A 25,035-nucleotide genomic window follows, 5' to 3' on the forward strand; every position below is an offset into this window, starting at 1 on the left:
GTTTCCAGAAGTGGATTTCAGAAGAACCAATGGTGATTAAACTCAGATAAATCAGATAGGGCTGCATCAACAAAGTCTGAAAATAAAAATAAACTTCTACATTTTCAAGCATGCAAACTTGTCTTCAGTTCTATTTTTAAAAGTCTTGGCCGGGCACGGTGGCTCACGCCTGTAATCCCAGCACTTTGGGAGGCCGAGGCGGGCGGATCACAAAGTCAGGAGATTGAGGCCATCCTGGCTAACATGGTGAAACCCCGTCTCTACTAAAAAAAATACAAAAAAATTAGCCGGCCGTGGTGGCAGGTACCTGTAGTCCCAGCTACTCGGGAGGCTGAGGCAGGAGAATGGCGTGAACCCGGGAGGCGGAGCTTGCAGTGAGCCGAAGTGGTGCCACTGCACTCCAGCCTGGGCGACAGAGCGAGACTCCGTCTCAAAAAAAAAAAAAAAAAAAAAAAAAAAAAAAAAAAAAAAAAACCTTGCAAAATCAGGATGTTTTTCATAATTTCAAAAAAGGCCTAAAATAAACCTTAATCTCAAAACAATTAGATTCCTTAGACAATTGCCTGAGTAGCCAATCCTGACTCCACTGTGTCAAGTCATTTCAGATGTACCTTCAAAATCATAACCAAAAAAAAACTGGATGAGAATTTCTTATTGTTTTTCTCTCCTATCCAAAAGACCCTCAGTTAGTCCAAATATGTCATTTACAGATGAAGAACTCTATGATGAAGGAAGATTGAAAAACCGGCAGTTGGTTACCAGGCTACTTAGAATAGAACAAGAACTAGAATGCAGGTCTGAGCTTTAACTACCTTACGCCACCTCCCTTCCTGCTCTTAGGTGCCATGCCTTACTCCATGCACACTCTGTAAACACTTCACTACCCTACAAGAGGGATACAATTTAGATATTGTCTGCTGTAAATCTCATATTGAATTATGGTCCTCAGTGTTGGAGGTGGGACCTGGTGGTAGGTGTTTGGGGTCATGGGAGCAGATCTCATGACTTGGTCCTGTCCTCGAGATAGTGACTAGGTAATCACAAGGTCTGGTTGTTTGGAAGTGTGTGGCACCTCCTCCCACCTGTTATCACCATGTGAGACACCTGCTCCTCCTTTGCCTTCTGCCATGATTGTAAGCTTCTTGAGGCCTCCCCAGAAGCCCGGCAGATGCCAGCACCATGCTTCCTGTAAAGCCTGGAAAACTGTGAGCCAATTAAACTCTTCTCTTTTAAATTGCCCAGTCTCAGGTATTTCCTTACAGCAATGCAAGAATGGCCTAACCCAGAAAGTCGGTACCAGGAGTAGGGTATTGCTATGAAGATATCTGTGGATGTGGCATTAGAACTGGGTAACAGGCAGAGGTTGAAAGTTTGGAGCACTCAGAAGAAGACATGAAAATGAGAGAAAGTTTGGGATTTCTGAGAGACTAGTTAAATAGTTGTGGCCAAAATGCTGATAGTGATATAGACTCTGTAAAGGCTGACAAGGTCTCAGTTGGCAATAAGGAATTTATTGGGAGCCAAAGCAAAGGTCACTCTTGTTATGCCTTAGCAAAGAATTTGGTTGCATTGTGTTCATGCCTTAAGAATCTGTGGAAGTTTGAACTTAAGAATGATGACTTAAGGTATCTGACAAGAGAAATTTCTAAGCAGCAAAGCATCCCAAGAGGTGGCCTGGCTGCTGCTAACAGCCTCATCTCAGATTCAGGAGTGAAGAAATGACTTAAAATTGGAATTTGTACTTAAAAGGGAAGCAGAGTGTAAAAGTTTGGAAAATTTGCTGCCTGGCCATGTGGCAGAGAAAGAAAAAGCATTATCAGGAGAGAAGTTGAAATGGACTTGGAGCAACCACTTCTTAGACATATCTGCATGACTGAAAAAAAGCCAGGTGCTAATAGCCGAGAAAATGTGAAAAAGGTCTCAAAGGCATTTCAGAGAGATTCCAGGCAGCACCTCCCATCACAGGACCTGAGGCCTAGGAGGAAAGAATGGTTTCTGGGGCCAGGCCCAGGGGCTTGCTGTCCTGTGCAGCATCAGGACACTGCTCCCCACATCCAGGTGGCTCTGGCTCCAGCTTCAGACCAAAGGGGCCCAGGTACCACTTGGGCCACCACTTTGTAAGGTGCAAGCTACAATCCTTGGCAGCTTCCACAAGGTGTTAAGCCTGCAAGCACACAGAGTCCAAGAGTGAAGGAAGCTTGTTAACCTCCACCTAGATTTCAGAGAATATTTTGGAAAGCCCGGGTGCCCAGCCATAAGCCTGCTACAGGGGCAGATCCCTCACAGAGAACCTCTAATAGAAAAGTGCAGAGGATAAATATGGGGTTGGATTCCTCACAGAGTCCTTACTGGGGCACTGCATAGTGGAGATGTGGGAAGTGGGCCACCACCCTCTAGATTCTGGAATGGTAGAGCCACCAGCAGCTTACAATCTCAGCATAGAAAAGCCACAAGGGCATAGCTGAGCAAGGTCTTGGGAGCCCACCATTGTATCAGTGTGCTTGGAATGTGGGATTTGGAGTCAAGGGTTATTTTGGAGCATTAAGATTTGATGACTGCCCCGCTGGGTTTCAGACTTCCATGGGACCTGTAACTCCTTTCTTTTGGCCAAATTCTCCCTTTTGGAATAAGAATGTTTACCCAATTTCTGTACCCTCATTTTATCTTGGAAGTAAGTAACTTGTTTTGATTTTATGGGCTCATAGGTGGAAAGAACTGATCCCCAGATGAGACTTTGGACTTGGACTTCAGACATTTTAGTTAATGCTAAAATGAGTTAAGACTTTGGCTGACTATTGAGAAGGCATGATTGTATTTTGCAGTGTGAGAAGGACATGAGATTTGAGGAGCCAGGGGCAGAGTAATATAGTTTGGATGTTGTTTCCTCCAAATCTTGTGCTGAATTGTAGTTTCCAGTGTTGGAGGTAGGACATGGTGGGAGATGTTTGGATCATGGACATGGGTCCTTCTTGGCTTGTGGCTGTCCTTGAGATAGTGAGTGGGTACTTGCAAGATCTGGTTGGTTGGCAGTGTGTGGCACATCTTCAAAGCTTGCTCCTGCTCTCACCATGTGAGACACCTGCTCACCCTTTGCCTTCCACCATGATTGGAAGCTTCCTAAGGCCTCCCAAAAAGCTGAGCAGATGCCAGCACCATGCTTTCTATAAAGCCTGCAGAATAATGAGCCAAGTAAACTTCTTTTCTTAATAAATTATTCAATCTCAGGAATTTCTTTTTAGTGACACAAGAATAGCCTACACAACAGGGTTCCAGCTCAGCCTTGCCCGGGCTCTACTCTTGCACATGAAACCTATTAGACATAATAAAGTCAGCAGCCCAAAGAATTTTATAACATCAGATCCTTTGGTCCTGCCAGCTACAGATTCTTTGGCTCCAGGATGCCAGCAATGGGCACATAGAATATTATGGCTAAAATTGATAATTGCTTTATTTAAACACCTTATCTTGTTGTTTGAGGAAATGGGGCCCAAAGAGGGTAAACCAGCCCATCTGTTCTCCTGGTGTCACAAATTTTGTGTTGGCTTTTCTAGTCAATGAATTTATATGATATATTCAAATTAAAAATATTCTTAAGGATACTCCAGAACAAGTATTTTGAAATACTATGTTTAGCAGCATAGTCCTTCTTCTAATGGCATCATATTAAAAAGTCTCAAAGTGTAAGAATGATTCCATGGATGTGTTGTGTTACGAGAATTTACAAACCCATAGCTCAGCCTAATTGACATCTTCCCATCTTTCTGAAGTTCACCCTCAACTACCAGCAGAACCTCAAAGCTATATGTAAACTCTGAAGACCATTGATTTTGTCCAAAAAGCTCAAAAAAGTTAAGTTAATAAAGGGAAGGTAATAAAGGCAGGCTCCAGATGTCCTGACACAAACTCTGGTGTTCTTTCCATTATATGAAACTCTTTTTTTGTGTCTCCTGCCTTCAAAATGTTTAATTTTAACTAACATAATAAATGTTTTCACAGGAGTAATACTTTAAAAAATGACCAGTGGTCCCCATTTGCCTGGTCTTATATATGGCTTTAAGTTATAAATATTATATATATATATGGCTTTAAGTTAAATATTATATTAGCCATTTTGAGATGGAGTTTCACTCTCGTTGCCCAGGCTGGAGTGCAATGGTGTGATCTCGGCTTACCGCAACCTCCACCTCCCGGGTTTAAGTGATTCTCCTGCCTCAGCCTCCCGAGTAGCTGGGATAACAGGCATGCATCACCATTTGTTGATACATTGCCCCATACACACATCTATGTCAGATGACTTCACTCTGCCACATGTGCCTCAGGGTTAAAGCCATGGTGACTGTTAATACATCCAAGACTCCATCCAAGGACAGTAATTACCATCAAATTCTTGAGTCCCCTCATCCTCTGTCAAGACCAGCTTAGACCACTCAGATTTCTGGAGTAAAGCATAGCCAAGACATAAAAATATGGTAAGGACACAAATATAACACATTCCACAACTTAGGTGTGAATAAATAATGCAACTCATATATCACACTCTTCCTCATGAGTTCCCCCCTGTAACTAATGAGAAGAAATAAAGTTTCATCTATGATAAAGTATTAGTTCAGTAACTTTAAATAGTCCTTTTAGAAATATGCAGTCTCTTTTGGATAAAAAACCTAAGCAATACCATTCAGGACATAGGCATGGGCAAGGACTTCATGTCTAAAACACCAAAAGCAATGGCAACAAAAGCCAAAATTGACAAATGGGATCTAATTAAACTAAAGAGCTTCTGCACAGCAAAAGAAACTACCATCAGAGTGAACAGGCAACCTACAGAATGGGAGAAAATTTTTGCAATCTACTCATCTGACAAAGGGCTAATATCCAGAATCTACAAAGAACTCAAATTTACAAGAAAAAAACAAACAACCCCATCAAAAAGTGGGCAAAGGATATGAACAGACACTTCTCAAAAGGAGGCATTTATGCAGCCAAAACACACATGAAAAAATGCTCATCATTGCTGGCCATCACAGAAATGCAAATCAAAACCACAATGAGACACCATCTCACACCAGTTAGAGTGGCGATCATTAAAAAGGCAGGAAACAACAGGTGCTGGAGAGGATGTGGAGAAATAGGAACACTTTTACACTGTTGGTGGGACTGTAAACTGGTTCAACCATTGTGGAAGACAGTATGGCGATTCCTCAACGATCTAGAACTAGAAATACCATTTGACCCAGCCATCCCATTACTGGGTATATACCCAAAGGATTATAAATCATGATGCTATAAAGACACATGCACACGTATGATTATTGCGGCACTATTCAGAATAGCAAAGACTTGGAACCAACCCAAATGTCCATCAATGATAGACTGGATTAAGAAAATGTGGCACATATACACCATGGAATACTATGCAGCCATAAAAAAGGATGAGTTCATGTCCTTTGTAGGGACATGGATGAAGCTGGAAACCATCATTCTCAGCAAACTATCACAGGCACAAAAAACCAAACACCACATGTTCTCACTCATAGGTGGGAATTGAACAATGAGAACACTTGGACACAGGAAGGGGAACATCACACACTGGGGCCTGTCATGGGGTGGGGGGAGGGGGGAGGGATAGCATTAGCAGATATACCTAATGTAAATGACAAGTTAATGGGTGCAGCACACCAACATGGCACATGTATACATAAGTAACAAGCCTGCACGTTGTGCACAGGTACCTTAGAACTTAAAGTATAATTTTAAAAAATGCTGGGTCACTCAGATAAATTTCTTACACCCTGGCTCTCTTCCTAAGAGGGGGAAAGGATATATAAGAAAAGGAGAAAACAAAATCATAAAAGCAGATCCTTTGCCCTGGTGACTTCTGATATCCAGATGAAAGCCCCTTTTTAAGCTGACGGATGCTTGTTACAGCTGAAGTCTGTAGCTCATGACTGGGGCTCCCCCAGCTTGGCCAGGGTTTCCTGGCAAGCCCTGGGTGACTCAGGCTCTCACAGGCACCATAGACCCTCTTGAGGTTTGCCAACGACTCCCAGTTGGCCCCAGGTTGGATGGTCCTATCACATGCCCTTGTTACAGAAGCCCTTATCCCCACCAGGGAAACTCTGGAAACTCTCCCTCTAGAAAATCTTTAGATATTTCCAGATCCCATCTCACCTACAGAGAAACCAAAGAAGGCCCACAAAAGCTAAACTCACGAGTTCCTCCTGCCTGTTAATCACATGACACCAAGTTTAATGGCCATGCCACAAGCAGTGCAGAACCTCTCAAGAGGTGATTTCCTTCCAGGATCTGAAACAGGGAGTGAGAAGAGGAGCGCCTCTGCCTTCAGCATTATGTTTTGCTCACTGAGCTCACACTTCTCCCCATCTGCTTGCCAAAGCAGAGGAGAGGCAAACTGGGACGCCTATGTCCGCCGTGCTTACTCAGGTCCTTCTTTCTCTGCCTTCTACTTCTCACCCTCCCAAATTCCCAGGAAGTGATGGGCTTTTCTGTCGTCATGTTCTCCTATCCAATATGGCACATCCTCCTCCCTCCTCACCTCTGTTGACTCTGTCCCATGCACAGAAACATTTTCTCTAAATGCTGTGGAGAACAATATGACCTCCAAGTTTGGCGTTGGACATGTTTCTTCCTCCTCTTGCATTCTGCCTAACACTAATCCAAAACTTTTCTCAGGCAGATGGGGATTTGGCCATTTGGGGTGAAGCTCCTATGCTCTGAAAGGCAAAGGGGAAAATTACAATAATAATTTTCTAATCTTTACCTCTATTAAACTAATTCATACCTTATTAATACTGGACCCCTGATATTGTTATACCAAGACAGATTTTCTCTAGGTAAGGGAGGGATGGAACAAAGAAACAAAGAAGACCCAAAATTCATCCTGCTACAAGAATATTCTTGAGTCATATAAAACATCTGCCTATATTTTAATAAAGCACACTATACTCCTCTAGGCAGATATGTGCTGACAATATCTTTAAATAGAGAAAATGATAAAAGAGGCAGTCTTCAGAAAGCTAAAGGTCTAAAGAAAGCTTTATTTGTTGAATTTTTTCCTCATGCTTTGCATAAGATCTGTTAAATGGCAAGATGGAACTGTATATCGCTTTTAGAAAAGCTCACTGGATGCATTAAAGTTCTTTATAAACTTAACTTTAATTTTGTTGACTTTCAGTTTTGCACTTTCAAGTTGGCATATTAAAATCCAACACTGTTTTCTATGATTACTGGAACATTTTACTGATATTCTGACTCATATACCTAGCCAGGTACAACTTCTTTTTTAATTCACATAAGGATCTATGGATTTGGATGTTACTGAAGCTGTTAAAACCATCCACAAACTCTTCCCTGTTTAAAGCCTTTCCTGTATGCACTCTCATTTACTATGGTAATTTACCACCGATTTTTAAACATTTAGAATATGAATAATCTTTCTATTTATGCATAAGGAAGCGTTTCCTCCGTGAAGCCCCACAACTATTTTTATTCTGCAGATCATATGCTATGCTAATTTAAATCTTTTTTTTTTAAATAAATTTAGAACTTGTATCTTTAAAGTTTCCCAGGGGATTTAGTCACTCCATGGAGCAAAATATGTTCTGAATAGTTGACATCTTTATTGATTTAAGGCAGTTGTAACTCCAATAATACAAATCTGAAATTCTTAGTCCCACTTTATAATCACCATTGATGGCAATTAAAAATAAATGCTACCCATTAGAAACCACTGTGGGCAAATAATTTTCTCATGTGCAAAATAAATGTAGGCATTTATGAAAATAGCCAAGCATGTGGTATATTAGAAACGAACTGTTAATCAGTGTCTAGGCTGGTGGACTATCTCATTTCTTTTCTAGCAACTGAATAAAGCCCCTACAAGAGCGGATTATGTTTATATTCCAAAAGAAAACATTTACAGATAATTATAACTTCCCTCATGAAGTGACTCCTGTCTGTGTGTGTGTGTGTTGTCTTTTGCAGGAAATCCATTCTCGGGTCTATGCTGTTCAGCATGACATTACAGAGTGAGCCTCCCATAGAAATGATAGCTCCAGGAGTGTGGGATGTAAGTCAGCCATCCCCGGTGACCCTGCAGGTAAGTGCCAGGCTACAAGATTAAAGTACACATGGCAAGTATTGGTTGATAACTAGTTTGTTGTCAATTATAGAAACAATTTCTTCCAGGATCACACATTTTAATAGTCTTCTCTGCCTCCAGCCTTCTGGGATTTGTGAAACCTCTACTGCTTTTATGTACAGTACTCTCAAAGAACTTTTCTCCCAGCTTATATAATGGCAATTTCAAACCATTCTCCATCCTACAAGGTCATGTTGGAGAACTATGGAGTGTTGCCATTAGTATACTCATTATGGGCATTCATTTTCTTTCTATTGTCTAAAAACAGTCATTGGTATGTATTATTAACTTGGTATCCTACTCACACCTGCCTCTGCTTTGTGTCATATTTCTTTAAAATCTCTTCTGTTATACGTTTCTTAAAATGACTAGCAATTAACTGAGTAGTAGAAAAAAAAACTGCAAAGTAATTATCCTTTTTTTCTTAAAGTCTCTCTACTCTGTGTGATTAGTGATCATAAAAGAAAGGTGGTAAATGACTTCAGCCTTTGGTCCTTACTGCTGACAGCTCCTTATGGGTTCCTGATTGTAGTCTGTCAGGTTGGTTGGAAACGTGAGGCATGCACAGTCTCATACACGGAAATGCATGGAATATGAACTTTTCATCTCTATAGGAAAAATTAGAAAATGCTCTCTGGGCAGCACCCTCTAGAACTGAGTTTTTCAGCTTTACCAGTATTGACATTTTGGACAAGAAAATTCTTTGTTGTGGGGGCTGTTCTGTGTATTTCAGGATGTTTAGCATCATCCCCGGCTTCTTTCCACTAGATGCCTGAGGCACTTTCTCATTCTGAAAATCAAAGAATGTCTCCAGATATTGTCAAATGTGATTTGAGAAAAGGATTTCCTCAGCTGACATCACTGCTCTAGAAGAAGTTAGTAGAGTCTCCAGGCTCTTAAGTTTCCAGGCTTGTGGTGAGGGGTTTGGGACATAGAGTTGAGAAAGATGCGCAGAAAAATATTTAACATGGAAAGGAAAAATTAATGCTACTAAAATATGGCATCACACTCTTGCAGAGGAAGATTCGACCAGATGACACCTAAGGATCCACTTCTAATCTGTGGGCATGTTAAAAAAGAATGCTTATTCAAATTAGATCTTGGCACAATATCATAGACACTCCACACACGATATCTTATCAATTAGCACTTGTTCTGTTTTAAAAGAACAAAAAGATAAATATATCCATGAATAAAGAGGAGAGACTCATCACAAACCCGGTAAACATATTCTACTAATGAAGAAAAACAGCAAAATGCTAGAGGTTCAATTCAATCACATTTGATTCATGTTTTACATATGACTACTATGCTCCAAACATTATGGTAAACACTCTTACAGAAATGAGCGAATATGTAATACTAAGCCAGGAATTCAAGGAATGCAAAATCCAGCTGGAGAGACAGACTTTCGCAACTCACTCTGATGTAATGTGACAGATACTATAGCCATTGTAGGGACACTAACACAGCGAGAATAGCAATGAATATTTCTGAGGGAAAGTAAAGAAATGTAAAAAGTCTGGGGACAGACACCCAGAGGACATGACATTTGAATGCCCTTTCTAGAATGAGTAAATTCTCACTAACGAGTTTAAGTGGGAAGGATTATCCAGTCATAAAGGAATGCACAATGCAAACACACAGATTCAGAAAAGAGTTGGCAGTTTCAAAATATGGCAAGTTAGTTAAGATTAAAGAATAAATTATGTGAGGAACAGTGGTAAAAAGTGGAAAATCATTAGGGCACTAGATTGTGTACCAGGTTTGGACATGATTATCTGGGCAGTAAGTCATAAAAAGTAGTTCCAGCAATGTTGTAGAAAATGCCTTAAAAAAAACAGGAAGATCGGATATGTGAACACTTGTTTTGGTTTGGGTTTGGGTGTTTTTTTTTGAGACAGAGGCTCACTCTGTCACCGAGGCTGGAGTGTAGTGGAATAAACATAGCTCACTGCAGCCTCCACCTTCTGGGATCCAATGATCCTGTCATCTTAGCCTCCCAAGTAGCTGGAACCACAAGTGCATGCCACCTTGCCGTTATTTTTATTATTATTATTTTTTTTTTGTAGAGATGGGAGTCTCACTATGTTGCTCATGCTGGTCTTGAACTCCTGACCTCAAGCAATCCTCCTGCCCCAGCATCCCAACGTGCTGGGATTACAGGCGTGAGCCACTGCACCCAGCCTGGACATTTATTAGAAGAATATTTTAGTGATCTAAGTTAAGGATCATAGGGCCAAAAACTAAGAAAAAACAATTAAGTGGTAGATTTTAGAAACTTTTTTTAAACAGAAAGGGGTGCAACTATATGAAGGAAATATATAGGGAAACAGAGACAGAAACTTGAGTTCCTGAGTTTATAGCAATATCTTCAGTTTTAAAAATGAACACAGAGAAAGGATAGACAGTCTTCAACAGAGTAATATGAAGAACTCAGTTTGAGATACCTTGCATTTTATATAGGCCTGTGGGGTGTGTAAGTGTAGATATAAGTGATCTTTCTTTAAGAAGACAAATGTATTTTCTATCAAACTATTTCCTGACAGGTCCAAACCACCTTAGCTTAATGAAAATTTTCAAGTATGACCATTGTCAGAGTTTTGTGGATATAAATTCATGATTTTAAGGTTCTATGGGGCAGAGAAGAGTGATGGTGGTAGAAGAAGGAGAAGAAAGTCTATCAGATGAGACTATCCTTGATTCTTCTCAGATGAGGTGAATAGTTCCTTTATCAACATAGATTTTAGCAAGTGGAATCTGAAGGAAAACTTCAAATATTCAATAGTGGCACCGATTTCCACGTAAAGATCTGGATCCATAATAGAATTCATCTTAAAAATAAGTGGAAGAGGGGCATATAAATCATTCCACAGTATGCAAAAGTTAAACCATCCCATTTTTACAAAATAATTTCAAATTGTATAGACACATGAAAAGCCTCTCAGCATGATTTTAATTGGTGATGCAATATATAAAATAAGAGTTATTAAGGTAGTAAAGACAAAACCTTTAATAGTATCAGTTTAATTAAATAGTCAGCTAAATTTAGAGCAGAATCTTTCAACCTAAAGATTATGAGATGGTGAAATTACAACCAAGTTCTGCATCCAGTGTTTCGTTAGGGAGTTAGTATGAGTCTCGGGGAAAGACATCTGGCTGAGTTAGAAAATCTGGATTCTAGTCTTCCTTTTACAGAAAACTTTATGACCTTGAACAAGTCACCTAACCTATGTTATCCTCTGCATAATGAAAAGATTATACTAAGCCTACCTGACTTCACTTTTCCGATTGTCCTCATTAGATGGTGGTTACTGCCACACTGCAGCCACTCCAGTATGACAAGGGATGTAATATGACACAGATGTGATCACTTCCAGGCAATACTTTTTTCAGGTCCTATGGTTGATTGATGTGCCGACGGAAGCAGTGGACAGAGTGAAATAGATTTTAGTTCAGAAGTGGAGGCAGATAATACATAAGTTACTGCTTGACTCACTTAGCCTGGGTCTCCCTCAACTTCCTGCCTCTCCCCGAATGCAATCTAGTGGAACAGCTCTGTCACATATTTAAGCACGAAATGCAGAGCTGTTTCATAGAATTAATGCGGTTCTTGTTCTAGTCTATGTTTCTTTATTATTATTATTATTTGGAGATGAATTCTCACTCTGTCGCCCAGGCTGGAGTGCAGTGGCGCGATCTTGGCTCACTGCAACCTCCTCCTCCCAGGCTCAAGCAATTCTCCTGCCTCAGCCTCCCAAGTAGCTGGGATTACAGGTGTGCGCCACCATGCCTAGCTAATTTTTGTATCTTAGTAGATACGGTTTCACCATGATGGCCAGGTTGGTTTCGAACTCCTGATCTCAGGTAATCCACCTATCTCGGACCCCCAAAGTGCTGGGATCTATGTTTCTCTACTTCCTCACCTCCCCGTTTGTATCTACAATCACTGTATTCTGGCTTGCCACCACTCTTAACTGTGGTTAGGTACCTGCTAGTTCCTAGGTGCCAAACCCAGTGATGGTTTTCAGTCCTCATCAGGCTAGCCCTCCCTCTGCTCTTCTTGGCACTGTCTGTCTCTTCCCCATAACTGAACTCCCTCCTCTTCTTCAAAGAGACTGAACTTTCTCCCTCCTCCTTCCACAGAACCAAACCCCCTCCTCCTCTGGCTTTGGTGTTACTGCCCTCGGTTATCTCCTTCCACTGCTCTCTGATCATCCTTTGTCTCCTTCCCAGGCTCTCACCAAAGACAATTCTCAAAGGTTCCAGTCTGCAGCCCGCTGCCGTGCACAGTGGACATATTCTCCCTGGATGCTCTCATTCATTTATTTTCTTTTAAAAAAACAGCTTTCTTGAGATGTAATTCACATACCATACTATCCTCCCATTTAAAGTGTGCGATTCAGTAGTTTTTAGTATTTTCACAGATATGTGCGACTATCACCGCAGTCAATTTCAGATCATTTCCATCACATCAAAAAAGAAATCCCATACCCCTTAGCTCTCACCTCCTATTCCCCCAATCCTAAGCAACCACTAATCTTCTTTCTATCTCTATCAATTTGACTGTTTGGGGCATTTCATTTAAATGGAATCATATAATGTGTGATCTTATTTGTGGCCAGCTTGTGTCACTTAGCATAATATTTTCAAAGTGCATCCAGGTGGTAGCCCCGATTGGGATTCATTCCTTTTTCTATATTACAGATACATTTTTATACAATAATATTACATTATTGTAATATGTACATATGAATATACCATATTTTATTTATTAATTTATCAGTCAATGTACATTTGAATTCTTTCCACTATTTAGCTATTAAGAATATTGCTGTTATGAACATGTATGGACATGTTTTTCTGTGAACATATGTTTTCATCTTTCTTGAATATATACTTAGCCATGGAATTACTGGGTCTCATACATTTCTAAGGTTCTTGTCTCAGTATCTATGTAAGTGCACTTCGGAGTCTGTATCTCTAGTTCAGACTTCTTCACACATCAAGCTTCAGACAAATATAGCCACATACTTGCTGAAACCCCCACCTGGATATTCTATTGGCAGCTTCAAACGAAACATGCCCCAAACGGAGCCTACTTCCTCTCCAAAATTACTTTCACCCTCTGAATTCTTTATGTCTGTTCATGCCCCACATACACCTACCTGATTTTCTTGTCTCCTTCCTTCTTTCTCTCTACTCATATCCGGTCCATACTATATCCTGCCAATTTTTCTTCTATATTTTTATTGTCTATCCTCTCAATTCCTCACCTCATCTGCTGGTTTCCTTGGCTTTAGTTTTGTCATTCTCTAATCCAAAATGTATGCAGTCACAAGCGTGATTCTTCTAAAACTTAAATCTGAACCTGCCAGTTCCCTGCTTAGACTCTTCAATAACTCAGCGCTACCCAGAGGATTAAGGCCAACCTCTGTAGCATGACCCCTGTCCCATCGCTTCTCTTGCCAGTCCCTGTTTGACACTTCAAGCTTCAACAGCTTTGAAAATATTGTCGTTTCTGACATGCACTGTCTTGCTTTCACCTTATGTGAATTTATAAATACTGTTCCCTGTCTATAATGTGCCCTCGCCCCTTCACCCTCCACTGTCCACCCCTCCTCTGACTCTGTGTAAATGAGATTCATCTTTTTCCACCCACGGACCCTCTAGAAATCTCTCCCTTACCCCCTGCACTCTTCTCACGCCAAGCAAAGTTAAGTGCCATTCTTCTATGTTCACGTAATACCCAACAGCATTTTTATCAACACATTTATCACTTCATATTCCTTCCCACTGACTGAGTGATCTCTGATGGCATTGAAGGTATTATATCACAAACATCTAGCACAGTAGTTGGAATAATGTATTTGTTAAATTAATGATATGTATCCATATTTCTGATGACTACAAAAACACTGCCCACACGTATGTCTCAATTAAGCCCTTTGGTCCACTTATCTGAACCTGAATACCAAAATGTTTGGCTCTTCCTTTTATCTAAGCAAGACATCTCCTTAAACCACAGACCTTACTCACTCATTCGAAGTATTTTACTTTTTCTAACATTTTAGTACATGCTTATATTCCATTATCCTCAGCGTTAGGAAGAAGCACCAGTCTTATCATTGATACAAAGTTTTTAGAACACATTGTATTTTTATTTCTAATGTAACGGAGATCCTTTTTTTTTCTCACTCCAAAACCACCATATGGATCCCTCTTTTACAACTCCTTTTTTCCGACTCACCGCAATTGCCACCCAGTTACCAGTTATCTTTCCTTCCTCTGAACTGCAATAGAACTCCTGGTCTAACATACGTATGTCTTTTCTTTTCTTTTCTTTTTTATGAGACAGTGTCTCACTCCATCACCCCAGCTGGAGGGCAGTGGCGTGACCTCAGCTCACTGCAACCTCCACCTCCATGGTTCAAGCGATTCTCTCTTGTGCCTCAGCCTCCCAAGTAGCTGGAATTACAGGTGCATGCCACCATGCCCAGCTTATTTTTGTATTTTTAGTAGACACACGGTTTCACCATGTTGGCCAGGCTGGTCTTGAACTCCTAACCTCAAGTGATCTGTCTGCTTCAGTCTCCCAAAGTCCTGAGATTACAGGCATGAGACACCATGCCCAGCACGTGTGTCTTATAATACCAACCTACACACAGTCCAAGTGGAAGTTCTTTGAATAATCTGACAGAATCATGGGAACCCAAAATTGGCCCAGGGGCACCTTATGGGTATGGTTGTGGGGCATGGACGCTAGGGACATTCACAACAGCTCCCATGAGCAGTGCCAAGTAATGAAGCCATAGTAGAAATCATGGTGGCCAACTGTGAATGACAAAGGATGAGCAGAAGAAGTGAAGCAAGATGGATAAATGGAACACAAGAAGTTGATATCCAAATGTGTAAGGAGCTGTGAATTAGAAGGGAGGATAACCAGGTTTGAATATGTTCCTCTATCCCCCCAAAAAAAACATATTTTTGTTGCTGTTGTTGTTGTTTTTGCTGTTATTAAAATAAGGAGTGTATCCTCAAGGCTTAGCCAGGAATGTGAGAAATAGATGTCATGGCGCATGCAATGTTGACATTTGAATAGATCTCCTGAAGCGTTCCTTTCAAAAGAAATTTGAAGCCGGGTGCGGTGGCTCACGCCTGTAATCCAAGCACTTTGGGAGGCCGAGGCGGGTGGATCACAAGGTCAGGAGATCGAGTCCATCCTGGCTAACATGGTGAAACCCCGTCTCTACTAAAAATACAAAAAAATTAGCTGGGTGTGGTGGTAGGCACCTGTAGTCCCAGCTACTGGGGAGGCTGAGGCAGGAGAATGGCGTGAACCCGGCAGGTGGAGCTTGCAGTGAGCCGAAATGGTGCCACTGCACTCCAGCCTGGGCAACAGAGTGAGACTCCATCTCAAAAAAAAAAAAAAAAAAAAAAGAAATTTGAGACCAAAGCCAGGCTTGGTCAGCCACAGCCATAGAAGGAGAAAGAACAGAGCTGAGTGTTTGTCAGTACTGAAAGCACAACAATGAAGCGCAGCTTTGGGGTGCTATGTATTTATTATTCCCTATTTTAATTGTTAATGTGTGCACCTTTTCTCCTCAATTAAACTTTAAGTTATCAGAAATAATAGATATTACTTATATCTTTCATTATGTATGGTGCTTAAAAGTGTTCTAAAGCAAATGCATTAAAGCATAGTTTTGGGGAAGTTTTCTCTTATAAAAAGTAGAAAAGGCAACTAGGAAAAATTCCAATATTTTCTATAGTAACTCAAGAATCAGTAGCTATTTAGCCTCATAATTCATGAAAAAATGCAATTTGATAAAAGATCTCACGTATCAGAAATAAAAATTGTTTCCTAAGTGAAATATACACAAATAATTTATTATAGGTTTGTACACAGTTCTTTTGTATGCTCATCTACCTTTCTCAGTTTTCTCATCCACCATGCCATTTACTTAGTATCAACATAAAATTATACTAACTCATTAAGAGCTATTTAAAAATATTTGTCCATATAAAGAGTAGCATGTAACTTGCTCGTACTGGATGCCCTTCCCCTCTAAGGTACCAAAGTTCATCTTTCAAGATTAATCTTTGTCAAGAGGCAAACTTTGTTGTAATGTTTCAGTTAAGCTGATCTCGTACTTGTTTATTTTATCATGTTGGAGTAGTAATTGATACATTGTAACACAGACTATATCAAAAACAAAACTTATAACAAACGTTAGAGGTTATAGAATGAAATTACTAAAACTTTTTCAAATAAATAAGCGCTCAAATATATTAAACTGTATTTCAAACTGAAACTCACACCATCTACTTTGTAAGGTTCCTCAATTTTTTCTGAGATTCCAACCTAACATAACTCAGCAGAGAAAAATAATGTCTGTGGGATTTCTAATATTAAAATGAAAAAAACCCAGTATGTGTGATAACCTTAAGCAAACCTATGGAGCCCTAGAATATCCAGCTTATTTACATAGCCTGGAACTGTCTTTTTGTTAACTGTAATTTTATTTACTAATCAGATTCTGAATCACTGAAACATGGTTTAACAGAAAGTAGACTGAGCCAGAAAAAAAAGGAGGCTGGATTCTAGAACTGTCTATAAATCTGAACTACAGAACCAAAGCAGAAATATTCTATTTGATTTTTTACTAACACAACAGTTCTTTACCAAAGAAGAGCTCACTCATGTGTACATAATGATTCTCAGACTTGCAAATTTCATGAACTAGAGATCAATATAGATTAACTCTATTTTTTCAGGCGGGTTACATGAAAAAAGCATAATTACCAATGTTAAATTTCATCATTTCATAAGGAGACATTTTAACACCGAAATGTAAAAAGGATATAATGTCAGCACTAACCAAAAATGTAACATATTAATCTTTATGGAGAGACCATATATTATTATTTCTCTCATTTTCCCTCAGACAACATTACCGGTGACCCATCTATACCATTTGTATACATAATTGGCTAAATAACTTGTATATTTAAGTCCTAAGTCCAACCTCTAATAATTATTTTAGAAATTATTTTAAAATTATAAATAGCACAGAAAAAATAGAATTTATTCTGTTCTTTAGTTTCTATAAATCTAAGATAGGAATATTAAATCAATAATGTATTTTGAGACACCTTCAACACATGGCAAATCATTTTTTTTCTTTCAGATTGATTTTCCAGCTACTGGGTGGGAGTATATGAAACCTGATTCTGAAGAGAATAGAAGTAATCTTGAAGAGCCACTAAAGGAGTGTATAAAACATATTGCCAGACTTTCACAGAAACAGACGCCCCTACTGTAAGTGACCTAGGTCTTGTGAATGAATTTGCCTGCTGTTTATGATTTCCTCAATCATTCTTGAAGCATGATAGCTTCAAAGAGTGAGTGTTCCTTCCTACATAACTCGTTTCATTTCCTGATGTCATGCTTCTTGGATGGTTAATTAATGTTTAGGATGTAAATAAGTAATTTTGTCTGCTTTTAACGATTTATTTCCTGTGGTCTTAAGGAAAAGTAAAAAGTTTGGAAGTTATTCAGTTCAAAATAACAAAGCAGAGAGTGATCATATATACATCAGCACATAGCAGTGATAAACCATCTCTCAACCTTCCTTCCAGGAGGTAGAAAGTTGTTTTAGTCAACAGGGAAAAGCAACATTTAATTAAGGCAGATTTTTAAAAAGAGCAGAAAAGAAATAAGTCTTGTTTTAACAGCACAAATTAGTGACTAAGGAGTACTTTGTAAAATAATAATTCTTTGAATAGAACCAAAATCCCAGGAAGAACTATTAGGGAATTAGTGGCATTTGTAGTTGATACTTGGCAAAATGCATTTCGCAGCTGATCATGCTCATTAATAACAAGCCAAAGGCATCAAACTGAGAAAGTGTCTCTCTCTCTATCTCTATCTCTTTGTGCGTGTATGTGTGTGTGTGTGTGTGAGAGAGAGAGAGAGAGATTAAGATATGTAACATGATAACAGACTTTACTCCAAGAGTGAAAATTAATGTAAAGGTTTTAAACAAGGGAATCATGTGACCAGAAAAATCTTGAGTGATACCTTTGACGACAAGTTGAAGAATGGATTGGAGTGGACGTGACAGTAGAAGCAAGCAGTGCAGCAAGGAGGTGAATGTAACAGTTTAGGCAAGAGGCCATGATGGCTAGAACTAAGACGATAGCAGTGGATATTCATAGAAGTGGCTAGATTTGGGAGACATATTTTGGCAGTTGAGAAGACATAACTTGATGATTAATTAGAATTTTGGAGTAAGTCCCTTAAGAAATTAAAGAATCAAGGTTAAGTCAATAGAGAGTCCAAATCAACTGGGCAGATGGTAGTCATTTTCTGGAGGAGGAATTAGTTTGGGCCCTCCCATACTAGGGCACTGAGTGCGATCAGGAGTTTTCTTTTGAGTAATCTTGCTACTTTCCTACTCTCTAATTTCAATATGTATTACTGTTTTTCTCATTCACTTCAAGCCAGTAACATCAAACTCCTTTTTAAACTTCAAATGTGCTAGTCCTGCTCCCATCTCAAGGCCTTTTTATTTGATATTCCCTCTGACTGAAAAACTGTTTCCTAAGTTCTTCACATTACTAAATTATCTCATCCTTTAGGCTTTCACTTAAATGTCACCTCAAAAAGTCCTTCTTTGGCCACTCTATGTGATGAAGCCTTTTTTCCCTCACTCTCTATCATATTACCTTTTATGTTATCCCACTTAACACAAGCTATTATCCTGCCCACTCATGTGTTTAGCTCTTGTCCCCCTCATTAATTTGCAAGAACTGGAAAAAGCAAGGAACCTATCTTTCTTGTTTATCACTATATTTCTAATGCTATACACTGATAACAATGTGTGTGAATAAATAGATTATAAGGACTGAATTGACCTTGCATAGTTTCTGGTATAAAAAGTTGCCTTAAGAACTGAAGATGACAGAAGATTCTCATAGTCTTCATGACACATATATTGACAATCCATTGTCATACTAGACTATTGTCATCTTAACTAGATGAAGCATCTTTTTCTGTCTTACTTGAAAATGTAAAACCGTGTGTTCAACAAGTGTGCCACAAATAAGAGGCTAGCATATTTACACTTAGAGGTTTTAATATGAAAAAGATGCCTTGAAATTTTAAATATATTCAAGCAAAAAGAGGTCAAAACCAACAAATAATAATCATGGTAACTCCCTTTACATATCAGAAGTTTGTGTTTTTAAATTAACCCTGGTGATTTCTAATTGTTTTATATTTCAGTTTCTATTTAAGCTAATAACACTCATAAAATAAGCAACATTTTCCTCTGTTTCACCCACTCAAATACAATTATTAATGATCAGTATGGTGCAGTTTTATTCTGGACTGTGAAAATAGATGGAGAACAGCCTTCAATGTGGTGAAACTTGTGTTAGAATCAGATTAACCTCAGTTTCCCAGTACCACATTTATCATTTAGTTGGTGACTTAATTATTCCTTCTTTCAAACTGACCAAAAGTAATCAGAGTGAGGAAGTTCAGACTCAATGAAACTCAGTGAAAATATGCCTGTGATATTTGTAAAAAATAAAAATTGATAAAACAATCTTCTTGATGTCAACCAAAAAAATGCTTCCAAATCTAAAGACCCCAGAATGAAATATATAACAATATATGTTCTAAAATAGATTAGTACTTCTACTTCTACCATGAAGAATACCTAGTGCAAGACTAACCCCCATGACTCACAGAATTATGACAAGAGAAAAATAGATATGAAGCAACTGTTTTCATAAATTAAACAGACAGGACTTGAGGTAGCATTGGGATTAAAGTGGCTTTCAGCCTGGAGTCACTTTCTATACCTGGGTCCTCCCACATGACTTGCGAAGGTAGAATACAAGAAGAGAATGCAGCTCCTGCTGAGATATTTTTAAAAAGGCAGAATTTAGAGTTCAGTGATGCTAAGGCAGCTGGCATCTTCAGAGCATCATACTGGAGAGCAGGATGAGAGCTACAGAAATCTGTATTGGAGTCTTCTTAAATATTTGGTTGAGTGCTAAACTACTCAACTTTCCAGGTGGAAACTTTCCAGGGCCTACAAGAGAACTGCTTCAGGGAGATGTAAAATAAATGTGATTTGAGAAGCCACACAATGCTGGGAGACATAGAAATTCTGACCAATAAGAATGGAGAAAGCTCACAGGCTGTCCCTTACATTTAATAAAGAAACCAAAAAGATGCACATTAGGATTAAGTCCACTCTAGCCCTAGATTAAAGACTGTAGTAGACTCAACCTAACAAATCATAAAAACCAGTCTCAAAAAAATTAGGCTGATCTTACAGTAATTGAACTGTCTACTAAAAAAAATGAGATCCGACACCTGAAAAATAGCAGAATGCTGACTCTCAATAATGTACTTTTCTAAATGTCTAGCATATGATCAATAATTGAGAAAACTATTGGAAAATGTCTAGCATACAATCAGTAACTGGGAAAATAATTGGAAAGAATCAGGAAAATATAAACATAGCCTGGGGAGAGGAAGTGGTTAATAGAAACAGATCCAAAGAGTTTTAAATTAGCAAATAATTATTCCAATACAGCTATTATAAAGATATTTATTGATTTTTTAAAAAGATGTATATAAATGAACAAATGAAGAATCTTATTAAAAATGGAAATTTAAGAACTGAAAACACAATACCTAAAATATTTCTTTAAAAAATCAGCAAATGGGCTTAATAGATTGTGAAATGCAAGAAAAAAAGAACGGTGAGCTTGAAGACAGGGCAATAGGAATTATCCCCCATGTTGAGGTACAAAAAGAAAATAAACCTTGAAAATAATGAGAGCGCCTTGTAACCTGAGGGACAATATCAAACAATATGTGTGTATTGGACACACCAAAAAGGAGAAAGATAGTGAGGCAAAAAATAATTAAGGAGATGGCCAAATTTTACAAATTTGATTTAAAAAAATTAACCTACAAATATAAGAAGTAAAAGGCTTAGTAATCCCTAAGCAAATACATACTTTCTCTTTCTTTCTTTTCTTTCTCTTTCTTTCTTCTTTTTCTTTCTTTCTTTCATTTTCTCTTTCCTTCCTTCTTTCCCTCCCTCTTTCATTCCTTCTTTCTTTCTTTCTTTCATTCTTTCTCTCTTTCCCTTCTTTCTTTCTCTCTCTCTCTCACACACACGCACACACAACAAACACCCCCAGGTACCTTATAGAGAAATTGCTGAAAAATAAGATAAATTTAAAAATTTTGAAACATCAGATAAAATAAACAAATTCCATATAGAGAAACAACTATAATATTAATATTATGATGTTCTATATAAAACACTAAATACAGGCCTCTCATCAAAAAAAAAATCAAGACAAAAGGAGGTTGAATACTATGTTTGTGTTAAAGATGAAAACAACTTTTTCAAATTAGAACTCTATACACAGTAAAATTATGTTGCAAAAATTAAGGCCAAATGAAGATATTTTCAACCAAATCCAGCTGAGTTAGTTTAGTATCAGTTCATCCGTACTATACAAAATAGTAAAAGAAGTACATCAAGCTGGAAGAAAATTATACTAGATGGAAACTCAAATTGGTAAGAAGAAATGAAAAATACCCCAAAATATGTAAATAAATAAAAACAGTTTCATTTACACATTTATTAATTTATTTAAAATGTGATTAAAGAAAAATGAATCACAATGTACTCTGGTTTATAATATATAAAAAATAAAATTTATAATAACTTCAATAAGAATGAAAATGGAAAATGGAAGTAAACTGTTCCAAGTTTTTCATATTATATGTAAGGATGCATAATGTTAATTCATGGTTGGCTGTAATATGCTTAAACAAAGGATATTTTTAATCTCTAGGAAAACCACACCCCTTAAATTTTAAGAGTATATTTAAAAACCAAGGAGAAGATAAAAATGAAATGTAACAGGAAAAAAAATCTGAAAGGAAACATAAAAAAGAAAAAAGGGGACCAAGAAATGGTTTGGACAAACAAAGAAAAAAACACCCCATAGAAACTAATAGCAGTACAGTGAGCCTTTGGTATGGTTAGGTAATTATATCAAGAAGACATTAAATGTAAATGCACTAAGAACTCAAATTAAAAAGCAGAAATTGTCAGCCTACATCAAAAAAAGCAATATATAATTTTATTCTGTTTACAGGAACATGTATATAAGCAATTAGATTTTATATATAAGCATTTATATATAAGCAATTAGATTAAACATTTTATATATAAGCAATTAGATTAAAAGTAAAAGAATAATATTTTCCAGGAAAATCATATCACCTTGCTAGATCTAGGAAAAAAAGTGGTAAAGTTCAGCACCCATTCATGATAAAAACTCACAAAACTAGACATAGAATGAAACTTTCTCAACCTTGAAAAGTGATCTATGAAAAGTTTATAGTTAGTATCATGTTAAATCATGCAAGAATGAATGCTTTCTCCTAAGGTTAGAAACAAAGCCACGATGTCTGCTTCAAACATTTCTTTAATGTTGTATTGGAAATCCTAGCCAGCACACAATGTGAAAAAAAATTAAGGTAAAAATTAAAAAGAAAGAAATAAAACTGACTATTTTCACATAGCATGATTATGTAAAGGTCACAGCATTTGAGATCAATGTACAAGATCTAATTGTGTTCCAGTAAAAATATATATAAAATAAATTCTGTTTTGAAATGTTACTTACTGTATCAAAATTTTATTTACTAAAATTTAGTAAATTATTTACTAAAATTTTATTTACAGAAAAGTGCAAAACTTTCCTAAGGAAAATTAAAGAAAATCTAAATAAATGAAAAAATATACTGCATTTATTGATTGAAAGATTCCTATGGTTAAGATGATAATTCTCCCCAAACTCATCTATAAATAAAATATAATCCCCATGAAAATCCCAGCAGGTTTTTGTAGAAATTAAAAAGCTGACTCCAATATTTACGTGGAATGCAAAAGAACCTAGAATAGTCAAAGCAATCATGAAAAAAGAACAAAGTCTCACTTCATAACTTGTATGGATTCACGTACTATAAATTTACAGCAATTAAGATAATGTGATATTGCTTAAGGACAGGCAAATAGATCAATGGAATACAATTCAATGTAGATAGAATAGAGAGCCAGAGACCTATTTGTATGTTCAATTTATTTTTGACAAGGCCACCCATGCAATAAATGAAAAAAGTACTTTCAGCAAGTAAAATACTGCTTTCAGAATACTTCAGAAAAAATCACAAGGATCAACGTTAAGATAGGCAATGTTTTCTTAAACAAATAAAGAAAGTAATAACTATTTAAAAGTTTCTGAATTGGACATTATGAAAATTTAAAACTATTCATGAAAAGACCCCATTAAAGAAATCTATAGGCAAGCCACATTCTGAGAAAAATATGTGCAAAACATTTATATGGCAAAATTTTTGTATCCAGAGTATATAAAGAAATCATGCAAATGAATCTAAACAAACAAAAAAATTGGGAAAATACATGAGCAGAGAGTTCAAACAAAAGATATAAGAAGATAGTATATGAAGAATTGCCTAGACCCCAAGTAAATATAAATTAGAAGCACAATGAGATACCACTATACACCCATTGGAATGGATAACATTGTAAAGACAGACAAAATCAAGAGTTGGCAAGAATGTGGTACAAATGGAACTATCATACTCTGCAGGCAATAGTGTAAAATTTTACAATTACTTCAGAAAACAGTTTCACAATTTCTTGTAAAGATAAATACCTAACATATAACCACGTCCTTCCTCTCATAGATATTTCCTAGGAGAAATGAAAATACATTCATATAAAAACTTGTGCACAAATGATCACAGCACCTTTATTCATAATACCCCCCCAAAAGGAAGCAACCCAAATGTCCATCAAATAGGAGAGTGAATAAGTAAATTATGGCATCGTTATACAAAGGAATAATATTCATTAATTAAAAGGAATTAACTATTGACAAACTCAACCAATATGGATAATTTCAAAAACATTATATGATGGAGTGAAAGAAGCCATAAATAAAAACATATTTACTCTATGATTCCATTTATATGAGGTTCTGAAAGGTTAATATTTATCAAGAGAGAAAAAAATGATACCAGTGCTTGCCTCTGATGACATCAACAAAACTATTTTATATCTTGATAGGAGTGTGGTTGTTATCTGGTATATGCATTTGTAAAAATTTATTGAACTGAAGCTGTGGAATGTCCTTGAATGTGAATTTGCTTTAACAAAAAGAGCTAAAAAAAAGAAAGAAAGCATTGTTCAGTATTGGGGAAAAAAATTTAATCTGAGCAAATATGTTTTAGTAATTTTACTATGGATTTTTTTTCTTCTGTGGGCTTTTCAGAGGAAAAGGTGGTAGCAAAATATAAAAAAAGGAACCTAACCACACCTTCAAAATCACCTATAATCCAGTCTTTTCTTTTTACAGATGAGGAAAACTTTAAAATGAATTATAGAGAAAGATAGACCTTTAAAAGATTTTTTTATGTTTCATTAGCTTTCTTGGGAGTTTCAGCAGATTCAAGCTCAGTGTCACTTTGGAGGAGAGAGTGCGCAAAAGCCATTGTCGTGTGAGGGAAGCTGTCCTCCAATTGAACTGTGGTTCTGAATACTTCTACTGGAGTGTGAGCAAAACATGATAAATTGTCAGCAAGTCAAGGCCCTAGTCCTAGATTTAGATCTTTTATTTCAGACTACTCTCCAGGGGCAAATACTTGAGCATCTAAGAAACTAGCATCACTGACATTTTCAAGCCAAACTTCCCATGAACTCCGAAAATTTAAAGACATAATCCAGGGATGAATTGAGATC

General features: G+C 37.5%; 1 protein-coding gene across 1 annotated transcript in view; it reads left to right on the forward strand.

Moving 5' to 3' along the window:
• Positions 1-25,035, forward strand: part of PIK3C2G (phosphatidylinositol-4-phosphate 3-kinase catalytic subunit type 2 gamma) — a 385,996-nt gene that overhangs the window by 110,589 nt on the left and 250,372 nt on the right. Inside the window, exons 14-15 of the mRNA XM_003816540.5 lie at positions 8,002-8,116; positions 17,350-17,480. Of these exons, the coding sequence (XP_003816588.3) occupies positions 8,002-8,116; positions 17,350-17,480 (246 nt within the window). The remainder of the gene's footprint in view (positions 1-8,001; positions 8,117-17,349; positions 17,481-25,035) is intronic.

The sequence above is a fragment of the Pan paniscus genome, chromosome 10 (genome assembly GCF_029289425.2).
Source record: "Pan paniscus chromosome 10, NHGRI_mPanPan1-v2.0_pri, whole genome shotgun sequence".
In the NCBI taxonomy this organism is placed as follows: domain Eukaryota; kingdom Metazoa; phylum Chordata; class Mammalia; order Primates; family Hominidae; genus Pan; species Pan paniscus.